Source organism: Colossoma macropomum, unplaced genomic scaffold (genome assembly GCF_904425465.1).
Source record: "Colossoma macropomum unplaced genomic scaffold, Colossoma_macropomum, whole genome shotgun sequence".
NCBI classification, from domain to species: domain Eukaryota; kingdom Metazoa; phylum Chordata; class Actinopteri; order Characiformes; family Serrasalmidae; genus Colossoma; species Colossoma macropomum.
The window spans coordinates 14,889,010-14,912,134 of NW_023494792.1; the positions used below are offsets into that span (position 1 = coordinate 14,889,010).

At 37.7% G+C, this 23,125-nt stretch overlaps 1 protein-coding gene across 1 annotated transcript; it reads right to left on the reverse strand.

The window, feature by feature from the left end:
• Positions 1-6,696: 6,696 nt before the first annotated feature.
• On the reverse strand, positions 6,697-13,760 carry LOC118811727 (hyaluronidase-like). Its single transcript, XM_036576146.1, has 4 exons — positions 13,322-13,760; positions 10,716-11,480; positions 8,783-8,872; positions 6,697-7,149 (listed from the first exon to the last, which is right to left on the reverse strand). The coding sequence occupies exons 1-4, from the start codon at positions 13,472-13,474 to the stop codon at positions 6,697-6,699; spliced, it is 1,461 nt and encodes a 486-aa protein (XP_036432039.1). The 5' UTR covers positions 13,475-13,760.
• Between the last annotated feature and the right edge of the window lie 9,365 nt (positions 13,761-23,125).

The following is a 23,125-nucleotide window of genomic DNA, read 5'->3' on the forward strand; positions in this document are numbered from 1 at the left end:
TGTGAACAGTACAGGAGGATGCATACATATACATATACACACACTCTCTCTCTCACCCCCCCCCACACACACACACACAGGGGGAAAGCCAGTTAATCAAGTGTCTCTCCATAAAGCTGGTCATAGAAATTCAAAAATCTATTACTTTTCTTAGTTTCTACAAGATGTAAGGACTGGAGTAGTGATTTAAATTCCACTAAAAAGAGGGACAGGGTTGGCTGAGAATTTGAAAACTAACAATATACTCAAGAGTCTTGTTAGTAAAGTTATTGTAGTAACAAATAATATCTTTGAGATTAAAGGAATGAGTAATTTTGACAGTGTTAAAAATGTGAGCACATAAGTTGGACCAGAAGTCATTTGTTCTCTCACACTGAAAAAATAGGTGAGTCAAAGTTTCATCAGCAGATCCACAGAAGGAGCAAAGCTATTAATGTCAACAAATTTGAAAATGACAGAATTCACAGAGTATATTTGATGTAAAATTTTAAAGTGAACTTCTTTGATCTTATTGGACATACAGTATTTATGAGGCAAAAGCCACGCCCGTTTCCGATTGATGTCCTCAATAAAGGACATCCAATAGAACTTACCTCTAGGGGAAATTTCTTTGTTGAAGAATATATCGAAAATGTTTATTATCACATTTTTTTCAACTATATTTATACCACCCAAAAGCAATGAGGGTAGCATAATTTCAGTATTACTAAAACTTAAATGACTTTTTACAAGATGAATGAGGCCATCAGGAATAGCTCTAATCAAGGCATTATATTCTTTAAAGGATTGGGAAGTCATGTGTAGCCATGAATTGATCATAAGAGAGCACATTTCCAGAACTGTCAAATAAAGAAAGAATATTATTATTATTTCTTTGAACACCTTAAACATGGTGAAGTGCATGGCAAAAGTTGGATTACATCATTATTTTGAATAAAAGACAAGTGAAAAAATGCTCAATTTGTATGCTGCTTGAACATTTTTTTCTTTTCTTTCATTTTTGTTTTTACCAGCAAAAGAATTATATGTTGGTTGTGTAGCTGAAGTTTAGGCCATGAAACGTGTTGCGTCAAATGAACTGTGTAATGATCATGAAATGTTTTGTCATGTTTTGGGCCTATGTCTGTTTCATTCGGTCACTCAGTAAATTACAGACTTCCTGTTAGCTGAAGTCAACTATAGACTGTTGTAAGCAGCAATTAGCAGCAACAAGTGTGCATGACACACCCTGACCTTTTTAAGATGTAGCACTGGCACTAGCAGTGGTCCATGTGTGCACTGTGAGAAACGGGCTGCAGTGAAAGTGTGGGTTCTTCACCCACACTGGCTGCCTAACAGCTAGACCTGCCAGCTTTCCCATAACATTGATCTTGGTAGGTTATTTTGCGGATGTTAAGAATGTCCTTTTGTCTCTAACCGCAGTTCATCGTACTAACTGGGAGGTCTCTTTCATTAAACCACAGCCTGGGCCATGTGCCCCAAGTGTTGATTTAGTGCTAGTCTGAACTCTTTTGAACCCTGCAGCATCATGTATAGTATTTGGTTTGCTTGCTCAGATGGGGCATTTCTTAACAGTACAAACCTGCTGACTATGAATTACACTTTCCCGCTCAAACTGCCAGAAATGCTGCCACATGATCTCAACCTCCGTAATGAAAACAGGGATTCTTCCAAAACTAATGCATTTTATTTCTTTATTTGGTTGTTGGCATTTGAAATTGGCACATAAATGTACGGAAAGTTTATAGTTTGACACATTTGAAAAAGGGCATTACGGTAAATCATGTTTAGACAATAAATAAACATTATTCAGTGAGTCATACATTTAGTTTATGAAAAAGCAGAGGTTATAGGAAAGTAAAACCACATGCTTTTTTAATTGCCCGTATAATTGTACAGGATGTTTCAACTTACAGTTTCGTTCTTGTCTTCTAGCTTGTTGCAGAGAACTCAGCAGGCTCAACACTTTACCTGAAGCCTGCTATATGACATTGTCATAACCTGGCCATAAACATGTCATATGCTGTCATGAGTTGCCATGAGAGATTTTGTTCAATAACATGACCGTGTCATATTACCATTACTGGAAATTGATGGTATGACAGCTTATGTCACACATCAATTTTTCTGTGAACTCCAGTTTGCCGTCATGGCATCAGACATTGTGACATTACGTCATGATTGACAGTAATGATAACATGATGCTATTATATTACTAAAGAAAAACTCTCATGAAAACTCATGACAGCATATGACATATTTCATGACATGTTTATAGCATGATTATGTCAGTATTATGTAGTAGAGTTTAAGTAACGTGTTACTGCCTCACCAAATACTAACATTAGGCCTTGGCACCAGGCTGATGAATTGAATCACCTCTACTCTATATAAAGCTGAATTATAAAAGAAACTTCACTTATAAGATTACATGTAAGCACTGTTTTGGTCCTGCCAATTAATCCCAAACTCTTAATCCACAAAGCATCATGTTGCAAATGAGCAGCAGTAGGCTCAAGATTGAAAAAGAGTCAAAGAGACTCAAAATTCCACTTACCCAACCTCACACATAGTTTCTTCTTATTCCAGAACATTCTCCCCATCCTCAGAAAAAAAGGTACGAAACTGTCACAAGGGCCCCTCTTGTCAGGGTACCCTCAGGGGCACATCTCAGTATCTTTAGTCAGGGAACATAATTGTGCCATAATCTATTAAAACTATATTTTTGAATTTCAGCTGTCATTGCAATAGTCTAACTAAATAAAGAGTTTTGAAGTACTTTCTAAACTGTTAATTATAATCTGATGGCAGGGGTACTTTTCTCCCTTGGTGTTCCTCTAAACTGACATAGAATCATCCAAAGTCATCCACGCCCTGTTCTACAGGAACATATGGGGACAATCATCTTGTATTTTTAACCATGGATCATAACAAATGCACTTTGAACTTAGTAAGTGCTTTTATAGAAGCTGTGCTTAATTAAAATAAAATGCTGTTTGCCTGTAAGATCGAGCATGACTGGGTTTAAAGTCGAAGGCTTGTTCCAATGGAATTTTGTGTCAGAGTGTAATTGTAGGGTCAATACACAATATTTAGCCTATATTCCATCTGTAATGTTAAAAAATGACAATGAAAGTAACAAAATGCTGTGCCATCTCTCAGCTACAGCATGGTAAATGTAACAATGCCCTATGCAGCACCTCCAAGAGCAGTAATGAGATGGACGTGTGGCTTACTTTGCCTCTGAGAACCTGCTATTAGTGGTTAGACCGTGAAGGAAAGTAAAATGTTAGTTAGTGGAAGAAATGAAGGATGGGGCAAAGGGGACACCACTCTGATCTCTCCATCTCTGATTTTCTACCTGTTCTGCAGTGAGGGGTGTTATGCTAATTAGAGTTAGTTTAGCCTATAGAGCTGAACACTGGTATATTTCATTGTAAAAAGTGAAATGAAGCTTTATTGAAAGTGAGAGGAGAGTCAAGCACACTACTGGACCAGAGCAGCTGCCTTAATAGTTAAATATAAGAGTTTAAGTTTGTATTTTTGAATGAAATTCTGCTCTTTCACATTGTTCTATTGTTCTGAAGACTTCCTGATTTATGTTTAAATCTTGCGGAACGGCTGTTCTTGAAAATTACAGTCTTGGCTGTCCTCGTCTGGCTGAAAAAAACGTGGGGATTTTGGGGGTTGAAGTTAGAGTCAAGTATACAAAACAGAGATGCATCTAAATAAAAAGCTAAGCATTGTTTTAATGTATGCAACATGAGTCATCAATAAGTAGCTCTTTCTTTAGAACCAACATGTTGAGCAGCTTAATCCTACAGGTAAGTTCATATAGGCACGTGTACAGACACATGCCACTGCTGCCCAACCCTCTACACACACACACACACACACACATACACACACACACACACACACCAACACACACCAACAGTAAGTGTATACCCTCTTTGATGTGTTTCCCTCTGGAGAGCTCAGTAAAGAGACCCAGTGACCCTCGCTCTGTTTCACATTAAGGCGTGTTCTTCCTCTCCATTTCCCGGCAAGGGGTCCACTGCTGCTGCTTGTATTGGATAAGTGCATCCCACACCTCCACACTCCGGGAATTCCTTGGTCTCTAGATCCTGTTTCAGGTTTGTGTTTCTGGAGGTGTTCAGGTCCAGACTAACAGCTGCAAGGTGTGTCTGTGTGTGCGTGACCCTGAAAGCTTCACACCTTTTCTTTATTCCTCTTTTCTTCGTGTGCAGTTATCTTCAGTACGCCAGGATCAATAAATGATGTGAAAGCAAATAAATACTCAGATCTTGCCCAGGGCTGTGGTTTATGCATGAAGAAAGCAATACAACATTCTTTTGGTCTTGGGCGAGGAGCAAAGACATTGATATTTCTCCCACACATAGCATAAAATTACAGCAACGTTTGTTATGCAAACACAAAGAAACATCGAAAACTGTTCCACACAGAGTCTTCTGTGCAAATAAATTGATGTTTAGTTTATACCTACATAGCACAGGGTGCTACTGATTTAGTTTGCAAACTTTAATGAAGGTAATGAACCCTTGCTTCCTCAGTACGGAAACTCTGCGCTACACACCTGACGCAGCTTGTTATGATTGGACCATTTTGTTTCGTGCTGTTTCTCTTAAAATCTCGCCAAATGTAACCGTCCAAAGTGTTTGAAACCTTAACCAGACAGAAACCACAGCTTACTGTTTATTTACTTTTTTAAACATTCATCAGTTCTGGTAAACCACCGAAACTGTCACCATCAGAGAAACAGAACTTAAAGCTTTCATCTTTGAGAGAGAGGAGAAAATCAAACTCCACTTTACTTCAGATCTGAAAAAATCCACCATCCTTCCACTGTGAGAAGACAGCTCAACACTATGAGTCTAAAAGGATGTGTAGCTGTTAAGAAAACAGACAAAAAATCAAACAAAGAAGCTGCTGGAGTTCTCAGAACAATGGACTGACCACCACAGACCTCAACATCACTGAATGTGTTTGGATTTACTTGGATTGTGAGAAACAGATGACTTGCACTCAAGCAACTCAGAGTTTAAACTGGACTGATGTCGGCCAGACTTAGCATGTTTGCATGTTTTTATTATCATGCAAGCCATTAACTGTAAAATTGTCACTGATTTAATGCAGTTGTGTGACAGATTTGTTGTGTTTGTTTACGATTATATTTACATACATACAAATATACATAAAGATGGAAAATGCAGCAAACTGTCAGTCATCCTCGCTAAAGCATACTGCCACGGTAGGCCTTTTTTTTTTCAATATCTTACCTCTGATGACAGTTCGCAGATCACTGCTGACATGGATGGTGCAGCACTTTATATTTAGCTATGGAAATTGTCCTTTACTTTGTTGAAATGTTTGGATATCTTGAGCTTCAAATTCAAAATACATTCACAGGAATGCTAGCTTTCTTGAAATCTTAACAAGTAGCCTATATTATTTGTCATAAATTAACCCCTTAAAATCTCAGGCTTATTACATACTAAGGCTTGTTATTAAGTAACTACTGGGACCTCACTGCAAAGTAGCTGAGGTATTCTAAGGTTATAGAAGTGTTTAATAAAATGTTGGGCCCTGGCCATTGAAGGGGTTAAAGCGTTCTTTCACAGAGTTGTCCAGTTTGTGTAGCCAAGCTTTTAATATTCTTACATTTCTGCACATTCTTACAGAAAACCATGTAAATGTTTTTTTCTGAATTTGGCAGAATCACTTAAATATGATGTATAGTCATCTTTTTGCTAACAGACTGTTGCTAAATATACAACAAAGGCATTTGGGGTTGGGGGGGGTGCGGTTAAACGTATTATGACATTATGCTGTCATTGTTTAACTGCTTCACCCACATTCGGCAAGATTCTGTCTTTGGTATTCTAAACTACCTAGTGATGCAGCACTGGTCTGTCTTAGGGTGGTGCTGTAGCAGACTGGTTCACCCAGTTGGTCCTTTGTAGCCTAGCAACTGTAACTAAACCCAGGATGCCTCTGAAAAATGTAACAATATTGCATATTTACTCTGACTTGGATCTGTCTTTAGCCGGTCTTGCTCTCATTCACACTTTGTCTCAGCTCCCTTTAGTTTTGGTCTTGATTTAGTCATGACTTACAAACTATTTGTCTTGGACTCAATAATTATGGTCAGTCCTACAACACACACACAAACACACACACACACACACACAGATGCCTTGTTAAAAGTATTTGGACAGTGACAAACAATTGTAGATGTATGAGTTGGTCAGTTGATCGTCACATTGTATAGGCAGTTCATTTAACTGAAGAGGATTCAAAATGTAGAGAAATTCTCTCAGACTTTATTAGTGTAATTAAAAAGATAGCAGTTTAGAGCCTTAACCAAGACAGAACTATCTTGGTCTACCAACTTTGTCATTATATTCGCTGCATTCTTGCAGCGTCTGCAGAAACAGTTCAGATTCCCACAGACTGCATTTTCTTTTCTTTAATGGGATTTTAGTGAATATACCACTAGATATAAAGTTTTCCATGTTACAGAGTTCATTTAAAAGGCAATACTTTACATTTGTAATGTTTTCATGTTTTGAATACCTACTGATACAGAATTTTACAGTTCTACATGAAACAGTACTTCCACATGTCAAATCTAAGTATCCAAGATGACATCCAGCCCTGTTTCTCTAGCACTAGTTATAGGATGAGACACTTGATGATGAGACAGAGCCCCAGAAACATGATGACGGACAGACAGGAGAAATGAAGAGACAGTACGAGCAGCAGCTCCGCCAGGAAACTGTCCTTTGTGCGGGGAGGCAGTGGGTGTGCAAGCTGTGGCATCTCGCAGTAGATACCCGTCCAGCCCTGGTAACACTGGCAGGTGAACTTGTGCTTCATATCCAGAATGTCGTGGTGGTTGAGGTGTCCACTCACATGGAAGCGTGGCCCGCGGGTTCCTCGGTTGAGCTGAATGTTAAAGAAGCGTGGGTTCAGGTGCAGGTAGGCTCCAGAGTCCAGACTCTTGCGTACACATTTACCGTTCTTCTTGCACAGGGCCTTGCTGCACAGCTTGGCTGCAGAGGTTACGTTGATGACGTAATGTCCAAGTGGTCCATCGATGTATTTTTTCACTGTCAGACAGTTTCTCTGCAATGACATAAGCAAAATTCAATAGTCAAATGTAAACAGACTATTCCGGTATGGGTTGTGCTTGCTGTACTGGAAATACCTATTACACAGTGTAAAAACATGACTGAAGGTTTAAATCAGGACTTTTTAAAAACACATCCTCTTTCTTTAGTAGAAGGCAAAGGCTCAAAGTATAAAGATTCACACTGTTGTGCCTTCCTGCAAAGAGAAAATGCTAATGGCCAGTCTTAACAGGCCAGTTTTATTACACACTTCTATAACCTAAGAATAGCTCAGTCAGTTTGCACTAAAGTGCCTGTAATTGCTGAATAATAAGCCTTAGTGTGTAATAAGCCTTGGATTTTAGGGGGTTAACCCTTTAAATGACAACAACCCAGTGGGTCTATGATTCTATTCATCTCTTCTATTTTTACCAGTTTGCACTGGTTTCTGAGTAAATACTGAATAATAAGCCTTAAGATGTTATAAATCTGGGAATTTAAGGGTTTTAACATTTCTTGGCTGTGGGGTTAGTCAATTTATTCTCATCCTTATGCTTTTCTGTAAACAGAAAATGAATGAAACCACATAATATGCATGTATAGCCTGGCAGTATCACATCACTGTCATATACTGCTGAAGAACCTTCACATTTTTAGCCACATGAACATGACTGGAATTATGCTATTTCAAGTGACAACATTGTTAAGATGTAGCATTTGGTGATTTCCAACAGTGCATAATGGACAAATGATACATATCACCTTTGAAACGATACCTCATATGTCCAAAAACTTTACAGGAGAAGGAAAAAACTTTTTTAAGTTTTAATAGAAGATAATGGAGAAAGTATTTATTCCAAGTAGTTTGAACATGTTCTGTCAGACCATTTATCATGAACTTTGGACACAAGTAAAGGGCAGCTGGGAATTTAAAATTGTGCCAAAAAAAACTGAAAAATGGAGATACAAGATTTTGTCCTGACAGTGACAATATACAGTAGAAGTGATGTGTCATCTATATTTAATCAAATGTTAAATTAAACACTATATTTTTAGAGTTCAGGGTAACTGTAGACAATTTGTAGAAGCTCACTAACATTCAACTAAATGTCTACTAATTGCAACTGAACTTAACTTCAACCCAAACCCTAATCCTAACCATAACACTGAGTAATAAAGTTGAATGCTAATTAAATTTTCACTTTGTCTTATCTGTTTTTGTTTCATTTACTAATATTCTAATTAATAACACTTGTCCTGTAATTCAATGTTATATGCATTTAAATGTCATTTATTTTACTGAGACCACAGGCTTTTTCATTTCACTTGTTAACCAGAAACATGATCTCAAATATCTCAACATCACATCAAATACAAAATAATTTTGCACATAGTGAAAAATTTGCAGTAACATTTTTGCTGGAAGTCCACCAGCTGATTAAACTGCCTTAACTGAATGCTGATCATGAATGCTGAATGAACTGATAGGTTCTCCCATATGTTTTTAATACCAAACCTCATTAGTCCAGACCCTCAGGTTTATAAGCAGACACAATCTCTGTCAGTGCGTGGCAAGACTGCAAGGAAGCTCAGTCCAGCTTTATTTTGGTGACATGCAACTAAATCTGTTCCATATTGGTGATATGTACCTGAGATCGAGCATACTCTGATGAACCCCACAGGACCACTCCAGCTGCCCCCAGCGCTGCACTTTCTCCTATGGTGTGGACCAGGTCACTCTGTAAAGAGTTCAGTCAGTTTAATACAACAGCACACAGTTATTACTGTAGAAGTAAGAAATCCTGGTATTTGTTAACCTGTTTATAGCTTGATTAGGAACTATACTGCTACTAAGGCCAAGCATTTGTATGCTATGTACAGTTCCAGGAGTGAAACACACTCAAAAAGAACAGATGAAAGTAATATTGGTTGTAGAGAATTCCAGCATAATCTTCATGTTCCTCAAGATATATAACTGTGGATAGGCCAATCAAATAGAAAATATTATTGTTCCTGTACCAGCCCTTATCTATAACATTCCATTCATAATTACCCGACACATGAGTGTTTTACCGTATCTCAGACATTCAAGATGTTTAGGAGTGGAGCGGTTTCAGAGATGGATTCAATCAAGTACTAGACCAGTGATTAAAACAATGTGTGTTTCTGAGGGTTTCCATATGCTTTGTAGGAGTGAGGGTGGCTACAAAGATTCTTAGCAGGTTACATGCACAACGATGCAGTATATGTAAAGGCCTACACCATAAATGTTACTGAACAGTAATCAAAATGAATATTGGAAGGTACATAGTATGGTAAAATGAGTTTATCAGAGGTGTGTAGTAACTATTAACATTTACTCATTTGCATGTACTCAGATAAAATGTGATGGATGCATAGTATCTTAACTGTTTTCACATTTTGCTTTTACTTCTACTCAAGTAGAATTTGTGTGGAAAGTAATTTTTCCTTATTTTTATTATGTTATGTTTGTGACAGCATCTGTGTTCCTGTAAAGAGCACTTCAAAAAGAGAAAAAATAGCTCCTAATAAACTTCACTTCCTGTGCTGGATGTACTGAAGATCTGCTGTGCAGTATGTCTACTCAAGTGGTTTCTTGGACAACACTTTTACTCAAGTATTGGCTTTGCAGTGGGGAACCATTAGGGCCTTCTAGGCCTTCAGAGAAGGCCTAATGATGTCTATGAGATAAACAAAAATAATTTTTATTTAATCATCATCATGCTTGTTGTATTTTAATCCTGCAGGTATGGTAGTAACAGTGTTACTTCACTGTGAAGTTTTGCTTGGGAGCAAAAAGGTCAAATTCTTGAAACACCCAATGGAGAATTGTCCAATAGATACAGCCAAGAGAGCTAGCTAATTGGTTAGGACTTCAGGAGCTGAACTGAAGGCCTAACATGTCAGTTAAACATAACATAATTAGTGGGACCAACTTTGTAAAAAGAAAAAATGTCACTCTAGGTCTTCTGAAAGTCCTAGATAAGTCATTGTCATCAAGTACGAGTGGTAGCCTGACCAATGTGTTTCACTCCATTTTTACAAATTGAAAACGGGCAGCTCTATGTCAGGGCTCTTTAATGAAAGAGCCATTGTAAAACTGCTACAGGGTAAAATATATCAATGTATTATGCCAAATATCAGTGTATCATGCATCTCCGTTTTTCATTTTTTTGACATAATTTAAAAATGTCAACTGCTCTTTACACTGTGCTAAAATTTGGTGATACACGGACCAATAGAGATGCTCCAAAATAATTAAAAAAAAATCTTGCTCAATTAACTCTTATTTAAAGTTAAGAAAATTTTTTCTTCTGTAAAGTTACCATTTTGGAGATATGAAGGTTTGTCCTGACAGAACTGCTGTTAGCTTAGGGCTAACTTACTATTGGAATCTCATAGGAGTGCTAGCAGAAATAATTGTAGAGATGTTTATTTATTTATGGACCACACTGAATACCTAGCTCTGATAATCATTGTTCACCACTGGGGTTTAAGCTACTCTACACACCTCCTTTGTTGTAAATAATATTATGTATTTATGTTCCATTATTCTCTCACCTCAGACAGCACAGTAAAGGTGTAGGCATAAAAAGGTCTGGAGTACACAAACACAGGCAGAGTGAAGTCATTCCGCGCGATTGAAGCAATCCGCATGGCCTCCTTGACACGATAGTGTACAAACTTAACAGTGTTGGATGAAGATTTCAGCTCATAGTCCAGGTATATGGATGGATACAGTGCTGTGCTTTCCTTCCAAAGCCACATGAGATGGTCATTACGCACATGCTCAACATTGGGGCATTCTCCTGTGTAGTGATGAGGGTGCTGCTTGTAGCCATAGTTGTAACAGTCTGGAAACAGGTAAAAGCCCCAGAGACCATGTGGCCGGCGACTCTCTGCCAGCAGAAGAGTTGAGTTCATAAAAGCCTGTCCAGCTTTCTCAAAGGTCTCCTTAGCTTCATGTTCCACTTTACTTTGTGGCCAGCCTGGATGGGACTTCTTTATTAGCTCTTTGGATTTGTTCCGGTAGATGTCCTTGGAGCCCCAGTTGCGAACCCACTGAGGACGCCAGTTTTCCCAGTCGATGACACCAAGTCCACGGAAGTCTTTGAATGGGATAAGCTTGTCAATATCAGCTCTGGCTTTATTGAGGTGCTTGCTGAGGCTCTGGTTTTGGGGAAGACCTCCACTGACAGGAACTCCAGAGCTGGTGTAGTAGGGGTAGTAGCCCAGGTGACTATGGTAGAAGATAGTGACGTTTGGGCCACTCAGTGTTTCATTGTGGTTAGCAACAATGTCAAAGACACTCAAGTCCAGATCCACCTTTCAAAAGAGACAAAAGCAGTTTTAGTATGATTTTTATTTTTAGTATAGAGCTATTACTGCTGTTTTGCTGTACTGCTGTTTAAATGTGATTATATAATTTCCAAAGGGGAACCTCAGGGCCTTCTAGGCCTTTAAAAAAAGTCTAATGTCTGTGAAGTAAAAAATAGTACTATTTAAAAAATATTAATAATTATTATTTTAATAGCAGTGTTTTAAACTGAGCTAAATTAAAAGTGTCTAGTGTCAGGGCTCTTCTAATGTTGACTGTCAGCTGTTTCCTGGTTCTCCAATAGTCTTAGGCAGGACTAACTGACTAATTTCCAATGATCTCAGAGTTCTGCTTGGCTCATATCGCTGCAGCATATCAGATACATGTACTGGTCCTACACCATTAAGCGATTTATTGAGTAACAGTACCTTAAAGTCTATTCAGTAACATTCTAGTAGCCAGTGTGTAAAATTTTAAGAATGGGGGTGATGTGGTTCGTTCTTCTACTAGTGAGACTCTGGTAGCCGCATTTTGAGTCAATTCAAGTTATTTGTCTTTGTTGGGAGTCCAGTTAGGAGAGCATTACAGTAATCAATCCTGTTAGAAATAAAGGCGTGAATGAGTTTCTCCAGGTCTACTTTAGTCAGAAAATCTCTGATCTTGTTGATGTTCTTAAGCTAATAAAATGCTGTTTTAGTAACTGCTTTGACATGACTGCTAAAACTGAGATCAGAGTCCATTAGTACTCCAAGGTTATATGCTGGTTTTTTGATGCTTTTGAATCCAGATAGGTTGCTAGTCTGTGCCTCTCATTGCTATTCCCCAGTAAAATTATTTTACCTGTGTGTTTTGCTCCAAAAGCTGTGACCCACATTTTACACACTGCAGATTGGATACATTCACATTATCTGACATGTACTCCCTGTTCTTTCTGTTTCTGATAAGAATTGGAATGGGAGAGATTTTAGACACACAGGGTCCGAGCTTGTTTTGAAAACATGCACTGCTGACATCATCGCTGTAGCAGCACAGACCCAAAAAATATCAATTTGCTAGATTACTTGAAAATGGGATGACCTCTTCCCTTTCAGCAGAGGAGGGTGGTTGGAGCTCCTGCTGATGATGAGCTAGAGAGTGAAGCTGCCTTTCTGAAGGTAGATTAACTACTAACAATAACACTGACACTGGAATCAACGAATCACAGTTTGATTTACAATGGGTGGGACAAATTTTGTGAGAAACATCACTCTAGGCCTTCTGGAAGTTATAGATACATTGCTGACCGTGAACACCAGAAGTAGCATGACCAATGCGTTTCAGTCAACAGTGGGGGCTCTACGCAGAGTCACTCTAAAACTACAACATACAGCATAAAATGTGTTATTGTCTCTTACAAGCTTCAAGTAAAACATGCAATGCCTTTTACAAATGTCTGTGTTTAATCTAGAATGGCCAGAAAAGGTCATGTGAATCACTGTTACCTTAACATTAAGACTATAAGAGGACTTCTATAGAAATTATTTTCGCATGACTTTTGGCATGTATGGCCCAAACTGAAAACCTACCTCTGATAGTCACAGTTTGTCACTGAACATCACATAATTATTTACATAGTCAGGTACAGAATTTGCATTCTGCATTAACAAGTTTCTGACAGTCCATCTTTTTTTGTTTCAGTAAGCTACGATTGAGAAATATTTAACAGAATATTGCACCGTGTTTTTTGTCAAACAAAAGCATGAATTGTTTTGTGTCCTGTCATCTTTTGCAGAAAGTAAAAGCACCTTTTTTTGAAAAAAGTGAATTCATTTGTTTTCAGAATTTTGAATTCGTATCACTCATATTCTACCTTAAATCGTAGACGGCAAGATTCAGTGGGTGCATTCCAAACCACCACAAACGGTCGATGTGGCAGTAGAGGAGCGTGGGCCTGCTTCAGCTGGTCGCCCTGGACGACAGCCAGTCCCCATACTGCCACTGCCAACAAGTCCATCACTGCCATCACCCCTTCGTCTGCATGGATCAGTCAGCCCACCTTTAGCAATACGGAGGAAAATCAAAAGAGAACTATCAGGGAGGTCACATTCTCTTCTGAAAAATGACCATATGTTGGGAGGCTCCTGACAGGGATAATCAAAGGAGCTGGTGAATGAGTGTGAAAGTGTGGGTCAGTGAGCGATGCTGCTCCAGATTCCACAGCACAATGTGTCTCTGTGCTCTATGAAAGGTGCTATAGACATATTCTGTTTTGTCATACTCTTTCATGTAGCTTTTTGTATATAGGTTTTGTTGCATACAGTATTTGGCTACATGCGTGGTCACAGCATGGATCTTGTGGTTTGTAAAATTCTCCTATATAGTTCCCCACTGTTTCCTGTAATGGCTTGATAATTATGTAATTTCCATAAATGTGATGGAAACAAGGATAGAGCTTGTGTGGCTTACACTGCAATAGTTTAGGAAAATCTGCAGTAATTTTTTCCCAACCACAAAAACCAGTGATGATGAGAAGGGCACCATTACATTACCATTAAAATTCAAGTTTTGATGTGTGCTGTAGTTTCACAAAACATTCTGATTTGATCTGGTATTGTATTTGAAATATAATCAAATTAAACTAGTTGGCCACCAAAAGTCATTAATACATAGACAAACAACTCAAAGTAGTAGAATGTAACTTGCATACATATTACTTTGCGTAAAGGTTTAGTAAACCACCACAAGGTTATGACTGTTCATGCCATTGAAACTTATTTCAATGGATATCAGAATCTAACGAATATCACAGGACCACTTAAGTAAGACTTCTTGATGGGGTTTGTAAATCTCTAAGTGATTTACAAATGTGAATTGTGCTATACAGTTTGATTTTTTTTGTTTCAGTAAGCTATGAATGAGAAATATTTAACAGAATATTATGCCATGATTTTTAGAACCTAAAGAATATCACAGGATATCACGGGAGAATCCATTTATTCCTATTACCTCATGTCTTATCACAGTAAGTAAATAGAAAGGATATGAAAGGAAAAAGCCCATATATCACTGTACAATAGCATATGCATTTCCTTCCAGATGATTATCAAATATATTTTAAAAAATGTATTGGAAATATAGATCATGCCAAAAAAAAAAATAATTTAAGAAAGTTTACTCATCCTTAAATGCTTTGTGGATTTCCTCTACGTGCACCAACAGTTAGCTCAAATTTACTTCTTAACAGATTCTTGAATTTTCTTTACTGTGCAAATACGATAATATGCAAAAATTAGAGACCACCCTGTCAGTTGTATAATTTCCAGTCTGAATGGCCATTAAGTACAAGTTACTTTTTCAGTGTCAGAAAAAAGTAGGCAACATATATTTAACAGAAAATGCCACAAAAGCATCCAACACTATGTAATATCAAATCAATTAGAATTTAATTTGTCCACTCTCCAATCTTCCACACTCTTCCCATCTTAAAAGCAACAAGTTACAGTTAAGCTGTATAATAAAAGCTGTTCCCGAATCTCTCACTGACATTCTGTTCTCCTTCAAATAGATGCTAATATTCAAACAACTACCCAAACACACCTTAGCAGCCTTCAAAGTTCTTTTTCATGTCCATCAAAAATGTGTGAGAGAGAGGAGTAAATCAAGCTCCACTCTTACTTCAGATCTGAAAAAATTCACAGGTGTTTCTGTCCATCCTTCCACTGTGAGAAGAACAACTCAACACTATAAGTCTGAAAGGATGTGAGTTAGACTGATGAGTCTAATTTTGTAATTGGAATTAATTGCAATGAATCACAAGAAGCAGAAAATGCAACCAACTTATAAGACTGAACTGAATGAGTGGAAAAATATCACTGCAGATTTCTCTGAAAAACTGACAGCAAGTCTCTGTAAAAGAATGAAACCTGCAATGAAGCTTCTGTGTAACTTTCTGCAAAATTTGTTTTCTGATTTTATCCCAACACTTTAACTTTATGATCATTTTAATCTGATATTAAATCAGTGAAAGGGTGGTCACTACTGTAATTACATCAGTATAAAAATTTTATGGAATTATTCAAAAGATGTCTAACATTGTGAGAGAACTGAGTGTGATAGAAAAAAAGCGTCACTTTTGTGTTCAGCATGATTGAACGGCTATAACCTTGTAGATCCCTGAACTCAAGCTGTGTTTAATTTTATTCTTTGCTGTGCCAGTAAAAAAGCTGAACACATGAGCTGCAAGAATTATGAAAAGAACCCTAAAAACTACAAAGCACCCCAGAGAAGGATTCAGAGAGCAAGCAGGCTTTCCCCTATTTAAACGGTTCCAGGACTCAGTAACCACGTCAAGAGTTTTTTAGGAGCCTACACCACTAATTGTAATTGATTGCAATCATCACATTCTGAGTAATTTCCCTGAATTTCAACTAGTCTATTTCTCCCTTTGATATGAAGTTATGAAACTGTAAGAGTGCAAAAATGACATGTGTTTTATATTAACGCTCTGTGCTGACCTGAGTGATTTTTTACACACCATTCCTAAAGACTGTAGAGAGTTTTTGTGCTGCATTTTCAGTAAGGAGGGAGATGGCAACGAGCCTTGAAACTGTGCCTAAAGACAACAACATGGTGAAGTCACCATGGCTCTCCTCAAACCACAACAATGCGGAGTGCCTAACCACACAGAGACCTCCCCAAAACGCTGTCTGCTGCTAAATCTCCACTGTTTGAAGTTGCATTTTCCCTAAACAGACATAAGTGACATAAGAGTCGTCTTGCTTTTTTGAGCACTGCTTGATTAAATCCAGATGAAGGGGTTTATGTTCTTCGTACAGTACTGATCTTTCCATCATGTTTGATTCTCTGCATGCTCTCTGCAGGGATGGTCTAGGGAAGAATATTCAGTAAGGAGTCTTTTATTTAGTCTAGGACAAGGCTTAATCTGTGCTTTAATCAGCGCTTACTGGAACACAAGTATGCATATCAAGTCTTGGCAGCATCTATTACATGATAAGGACAATGTATCTTGTTAGGTTTGTTGCAGTTTGGTCAACTTTTTTGACCATCAGCAATGTGTGCTATTTTTGGCTTTTCTTTTTTACACTTACCACTGAAATCTAAGTCTAAATTATGGCTTCTGTCAGTAAATAAGACAATAAATCAAACATCATTTTCTACATAATACATGAACCGTTCATTTCTTGCAAATCCTGATGAAATGCAGAAGGAGGTGTCATGCAAAAAACTTTGTGGTAAAACAAGTATGCCACTGTCGTATCATAACTGTGTGTGCAATTGTAATAATTACATGGTCTGAGAGAGCAAACAGCGTTCCACTTGTGGCATATCTCAGAGTTTCACACATTACACATTTCTTCCAAAGTATAATAATGAATCTGACCTCATAAGACTGTGATTTCTGTCTGAGGTTGTAAAAGAGGTCTGTCACATTAACATCTCACTCTGTACTACACTGCTTTATGTACTTGATATTCTGTTCATCAAAACGAACAAAACTTTTATTATGATACTGAAAAGACATTAGAAGAAATACATTAACTGCATGAACTATGAAATACACATAAAATGTATTTATGATTTTTCTTCTTTAAAATGGCACAATTAATGGTCAAATTATTCTTTTTTTTTGTTGAAGTGCACCATTTCTATTGAATGGCTATGTTTAACGTATTAGAAAAATCTAAAATATGTCAGAACTTTTACGTAGGTTACATTATCAGTTTTAATTTTTCCCCCCAATATGTTAAATTCAGCAAATACACAGTAATTGTGCATAAGTGTGCAGAAGTGTGTTTTCCATAGAAGATATGTACTTATTTTCACTGAGAAACATAAACAAAACATGTAATTTGAGCAGTGATGTATATAACGTATGAAACAATAAAACTGTACTGCTTACAATGAGACAGTAAGTTATGGCCACATTCATCGTCCAGGAATGAAAAGCAACATGCATATAACAGCCAAGTTTTAAAAGTACAGAGAGGAAAATAATTATATTGACTTGGAATGTCAAAAATGACAGTATGGATGGGAGTATATTAATTTACTCCCATTGTATGCATTGCAAATTGCATTTCAGTTGTCATGAGCTGTTGAAATATGGCAACAATTATATTTTATTGTATGTAAAATCTAAATTAAACTTTTTTATGAAAAACATTGCAACCTCCCACACATTGTGTTGTGTATGATGTATGATGAGTTTACCATGACAAAACTGATCTTTATACTGCAGTCAGGCAAAAAAATTAGTAAGTTACTGTTCCCGAATGGCAACGCTGTGCAGTAAAGGGATGAAATATATAAAGACAATAACCTTTATCAGTGGAATTCCATGGTCAAGTGAACGGTATTTTATTAGTTTTGCTCCTGCTGAAGGTTTGTTTGTGAATACAAGAGCTCAGAGTGAATATTAAGCTATTTTTTAAGTTTATCTAGTGTATTGTATGATTCAGCTGTGCATAATATCTGTACATGTGTATATGTTTGCATGCATGTGCTAACATCTTGATGTGTTGACTGTAGAAATATAGCTGAGGCCTGGAGCTGGGATGTTGTGAGGTAAACAGTGTTAGTGTGGGAATGTAAGTAAATGGTTAGAAAACCAGAAACCACCCTCACCCTCAGAGATGCACAGAAGAAGTGAGTCAGCTGCTTTTGGGTCAACTTGTGGAAAGATGAGATTATAGCCATTGTTTTTTCTCATCAATAGTGTGGAGAAGGTCATTGCTTCAGGCTTGTGTTTGCATGTATGTGTTTGTATTTGTGGGTGGACAAATATCTGGGTGGTAGGAAATGTGGCTTTTGTTGAAAATAATAAAAAGCTATAAATATTCCTTTCTAGTTTTGGCTTAGTTAAGATTATGAAAGTAGTATTACTATGTGTAAGTGTGCATTAACCTCATATGAAGCTGACTGTCCTTCTTAGTCAATGGAATTATTTCCTACTTTCACAGTTCATAGTACATGATAAAAAGCATGACTAATGTGAGTGGATGTTTCTGGAGGCCCATTTGGTGAATACTTTATTGTTCACTCTAACAGGTTGTGGTCACAGTGAATGAATGGAACTGATTCTGCTGGAGTAAAGCAGATATTGAAAGGCTCTCATCTGAGGACATGATGAACTTGTCAGTTTTCCAGTCCTCATTAACTGTGGGTCTCTCTCTCTATCTCTATCTCTATCTCTCTCTCTCCCTCTCTCCCTGTCTCTCTCTCTCGCTCTCTCTCTCTCTCTCTCTCTCTCTCTCTCTCTCTCTATTCTCTCACTTGCTGTCTCCATCTCTCGCCCTCTCTCTCTCTGTTTCCCATTTCTCTGTCATGCTCGCTCTCTCTCTCTCTCTCTCTCTCTCTCTCTGGCCCTTCTTCTTTCTTGCTCTCTCCACTCTCTTGCTCTTTCTGTCTCTCCATCTTGCCCTCCCACTCTCTGTCTTGCTCTCTCTTGCTGTACTAAAGTTCAGTAATGTGGCTGGTAGGCTCTATCCTTGCCATGATCTTAGTATTTTAGGTTATGATTCTGTCAGCAGTATTTGTTTTTATTGTCTCTTCATCTTCATCTAATGCTCTATTAGCCAAAGAACTCACAAAACATCCAGAAGCTTGACCTGTAATTATCGAGAAACAGCTCAGCATGATCTTTTCTAACACGTCATCAGTAGCACTGGTAGTTCTAAAGCTTACAGTCCTTCTCAGTTGCTTAAACATTTTTGTCCATTTAGAAGCCATATTTTCGGTTAACCACTTAAAATCCCAGGCTTTTTAAACACCAAGACTTATTATTCAGTAACTACTGGGATGTCAGTGAAAACTGGTTGAGCTATTCTTAGGTCATAGAAGCATGTAATAAAACTTTGGGTTCTGGCCATTTAAGGGTTAATACATGATACTAAACAGAGGCTTTCTGGCCAAAACTTTTTCTTTGCAAACTTCAAACAAACGACACAAAAGTCCACCTTTCCATCAAACACTGCAACTGACTTTCAAGAGAGTAAATTTCTTCGATCAGTCACTAAACACTGACCAAAAAAAAAAACAAAACGCAATCTACATGTTTCAGTTTCTCAGGTTTCAGCCTTCATTAGTGCTGTATATCAATGCTGTACTATCTGCTAATACTGTACTGTAAACAGTTTTAGAATGTGTCGAAGTGTAAGGATACCACAATGTGAAACTTATTCTTGTCTCCTGGATAGTTTTACCAAAGATACATTTCAGTGCAGTGTACCTTATAACCCCCTTAAAAATCATCCTAAATATTCAGAAACAAATATATTTACTCTTATTTTCTTTTTTCAATATACTCTTGAAACAAAGGTGAGGGTGGTGGAAGGCAAGACTGTCCAAAATGATCTGAGTGTACGTCAGTCATAGGTTAGACTTCATCAGAGGATCCCAAAGAAGGCCTTACATACAGACCTTACTGAGCTGAAATTAGCAGAGAAATGCAGACAAAAAGTTATAGACCAGATCAACAATCATGGCTTGTCTATGACAGAACGTGGAAGAAGGAGGTATGTCTGTCATTTTTAAATCAGTTTTATATAATGACAGCCTTGCCTGTTGCTACTTCTCATCTGATTAACACTGTCAGTAAACATTTGCTTTTGTTTTACACAGTTATCCAATGACCTCCTGTGTTTTTGTATTAGATCTGTGTTAATTCTTCTTTATAAGCATGTGAAAAATGAGTGAAAGCCATGAGTTAATACATTAGCAAAAGGACACTTCTGATTGGCTAAGAAAGTGACAATGCAGTTGTTATCTGGCTGAACATTCTGAATGTTCCACAAATTATCTGGTACTATCACTAAATTTCCTTGAACTTTATTGTCATTGTAATGATACACATTATGTGTCACTGTAATGAGTCACTTACCTCTCCAATCTTCTGCAGGGTAATGTGGCTCCACAAGGCAACCAGAAGGCTCAGTGATACTTGTACATCTGCTGTGTCCTTTTCTTTTTAATGGTGAAGGATTCTTTCAGAATATTCTGTTAAAAAAATCTGAATTTTAAAGGACGACCATGTTATATATTCATTTGTTCATCGCTGGTTCTATGCTCAGCATTTATATATGACTCTATTACAGCTCTCCTGTGCCCCTGGGTGCGTGCATGCATGGAACCAACATTTGCACTCTTTTGTTATTTGATTACAGTAGCTCCTCCCAATCATCCGCCAATCAAGCTGCCAAATAGGTCCAGCAACAATGCCCAATACAGCTGACAGAGCCAGGCTGAGAAACAAGTCCCAGAGCAAGCAGGTGTAATGGGAGGAAATGCTGTCTGTTAAACAAATAGAAACTGATTAACAGCTCAAAATAGGTCAGCTGTAGTTGATGCACCAATATGATATACTAGATCGATATTGGCGCCCATGCTGACTTTATTAAACTGTCGGTTTCTTAGACACAGTCTGGAAATGGAAGAATTCTAAAACATGACACACATAAAATTCTCACTTTGTGTTTTCATTAATGGAACTCAATGCTCTACATACAGCTAATAATTCTGAATGATCACATTATAGGCACATTTTGCAAGCGTGAAATGTGATGTGTTTCTCTACAAAGCACTACAGTGTGTCAAAATAAAAGCCCTTCTTTACAAGGTGTGACATAGCGAAACCAAATAAAATCCCTGTGCAGGACAGCTTTTCTAGTTGTGCTGTAAATAGATTGATTAGTAAATAACTATTTCAGACTTTTACTTTTTGTCAATTTAATGTAGGCAAAAAAATAAATAAACTGTCAGATTTTTTTAGAGTGATACTTTGAGTGATAAGCAATAAGATGATAGCTATGTCTACAGCAGGGCTGCTAAATATTGGTCCTGAAGATCTACCATCTTGGAGAGTTCCTGGAGAGAACACACCTAGCTCTAATGTCCAGATGCCCCTGAAGACCTTCCTTATCTGAATCAGGTGTGTTCGATTAAGGTTGGAGCTGAACTCTGCAGTGTGGTAGATCTCCAGGACCAAGATTGAGCACACCTGGTCTACAATGATGAGTTAGACCTTGTAGCCCTAAAATAAACTAGAAGAATATGATTGACTTTAAAATACGTATCCAGTGTGCCTCATTTAAAAAAAACCTTAAAGCTACACTATGTAAGTTTTGTGGATTTGGAGACCTCTTTGGTAGAAATGTGTAATTGCATGCAATGTGCAGAAGAACGCTTGGTTGTGTCGGTGGTGCTTCAGAATCTTTCCCGAGCAGATGAATCTGATGATTCCAAGTGCTTTGAAAGAGCGTTCAAAGAGAACTCAGTCAAAACTTGGTGATGTGTATTCTGAGGATGTGAGTGAATAATCTGCTATTGTCATCATATCATCATATATTCATCAATATAATACTGATTTTACATTTGAGACCTAAACACTGAGCCAGACCTCCTTTTTGAGCCTGTGTATGTGACATTAATATGTAATGATGGATTAAATGTGGTCCAAAAAATCCTTTGAAATCCAACCTGAAAGCTTTTGACTTTCAAGTTACAAGAGTAAAAGGTACAGGCTTTACTGAGTAACACGCAGCCGTGCAGCAACACCATATGTTAGCATATTTTAGCATTTAGTTTTGTTCTCCTGACTCAGTGATGCTCTGTCTTTCAATTTCAACAAAAAAATCTTACATAGTGCAGCTTAAATAACCATAATGTCTTAAAATAGATATATCATGTTTTGGAATGAACTGTTAACAGCTCATTTTATGAAGTATACAGATTTTAATAATAATAAAAATCGTATTGGTACACAGTATCGGCTGAAATCGGTATTTGGAGAGAAAAAGTTGGATCAGCGCAACTCTAGTCAGCTGGTGCTTACTGTATTGTTTTCTCACTTAGTGGTGTGTCATTTCACATGAGATTTTACACATGCAGTTGTCCGATGAGGGTCTAGAGGCTGATGTGCATCCATCTGTAACCTCAGAGAAACACAGTGTTTTTATGCTTAAGTCTCCTACCACTGAATGTGTTACGCATAATAATGGATAACATACCTGCAAAATGTGCCTACTACAGCAGCAAGTGCTACACTTGATATTCACATTTATTTGAACAGTTGTGAAAACATGGTTTCATCCTATTTGCCTGTAGTAATGTGATAGCATCACTTTACCAGAGGATAAATCCACTTATGTCAACTGTTTAGACTGCAGGGTGGGAACCGACATCTCTTGTGGTCACGCATGAAGACCTGCCAGTTGTTTTTTTTCTCAGAGAGGGAGGGGGATATGTTTTTGCTCACACATGTGCCATGCAAGCAGATTCTTCCAGCTCAAGCGTGTTTCCCCCCAAAATCTGATAAGAATTCCTTCTATGGGTGGATACTTTGAAATATGACTGACACCCAATAAAGCAAGCCTGTTGCTGTTTTCTTGTCTGTTTATCTGATTGTGTTACTCAAGGTGGAACCAGAGTAAGCCCACAGTCCACCCCCCAATGCTCACACAAGCTGCAGAAACATGAAAACTGCGTACCTCAGCTCTGTCTGACACCACACACACATTAAAATCCACCCGCTGGCTTTAGGTTGCATAATCTAAATTACCTAATATAGAGAGATGTTTATTTCTATAGGCATTGAACAACATACGTTTTATAATGTGAAACAGGTTGAATTTGCCAATAAAAAACAGTGTATCATTGC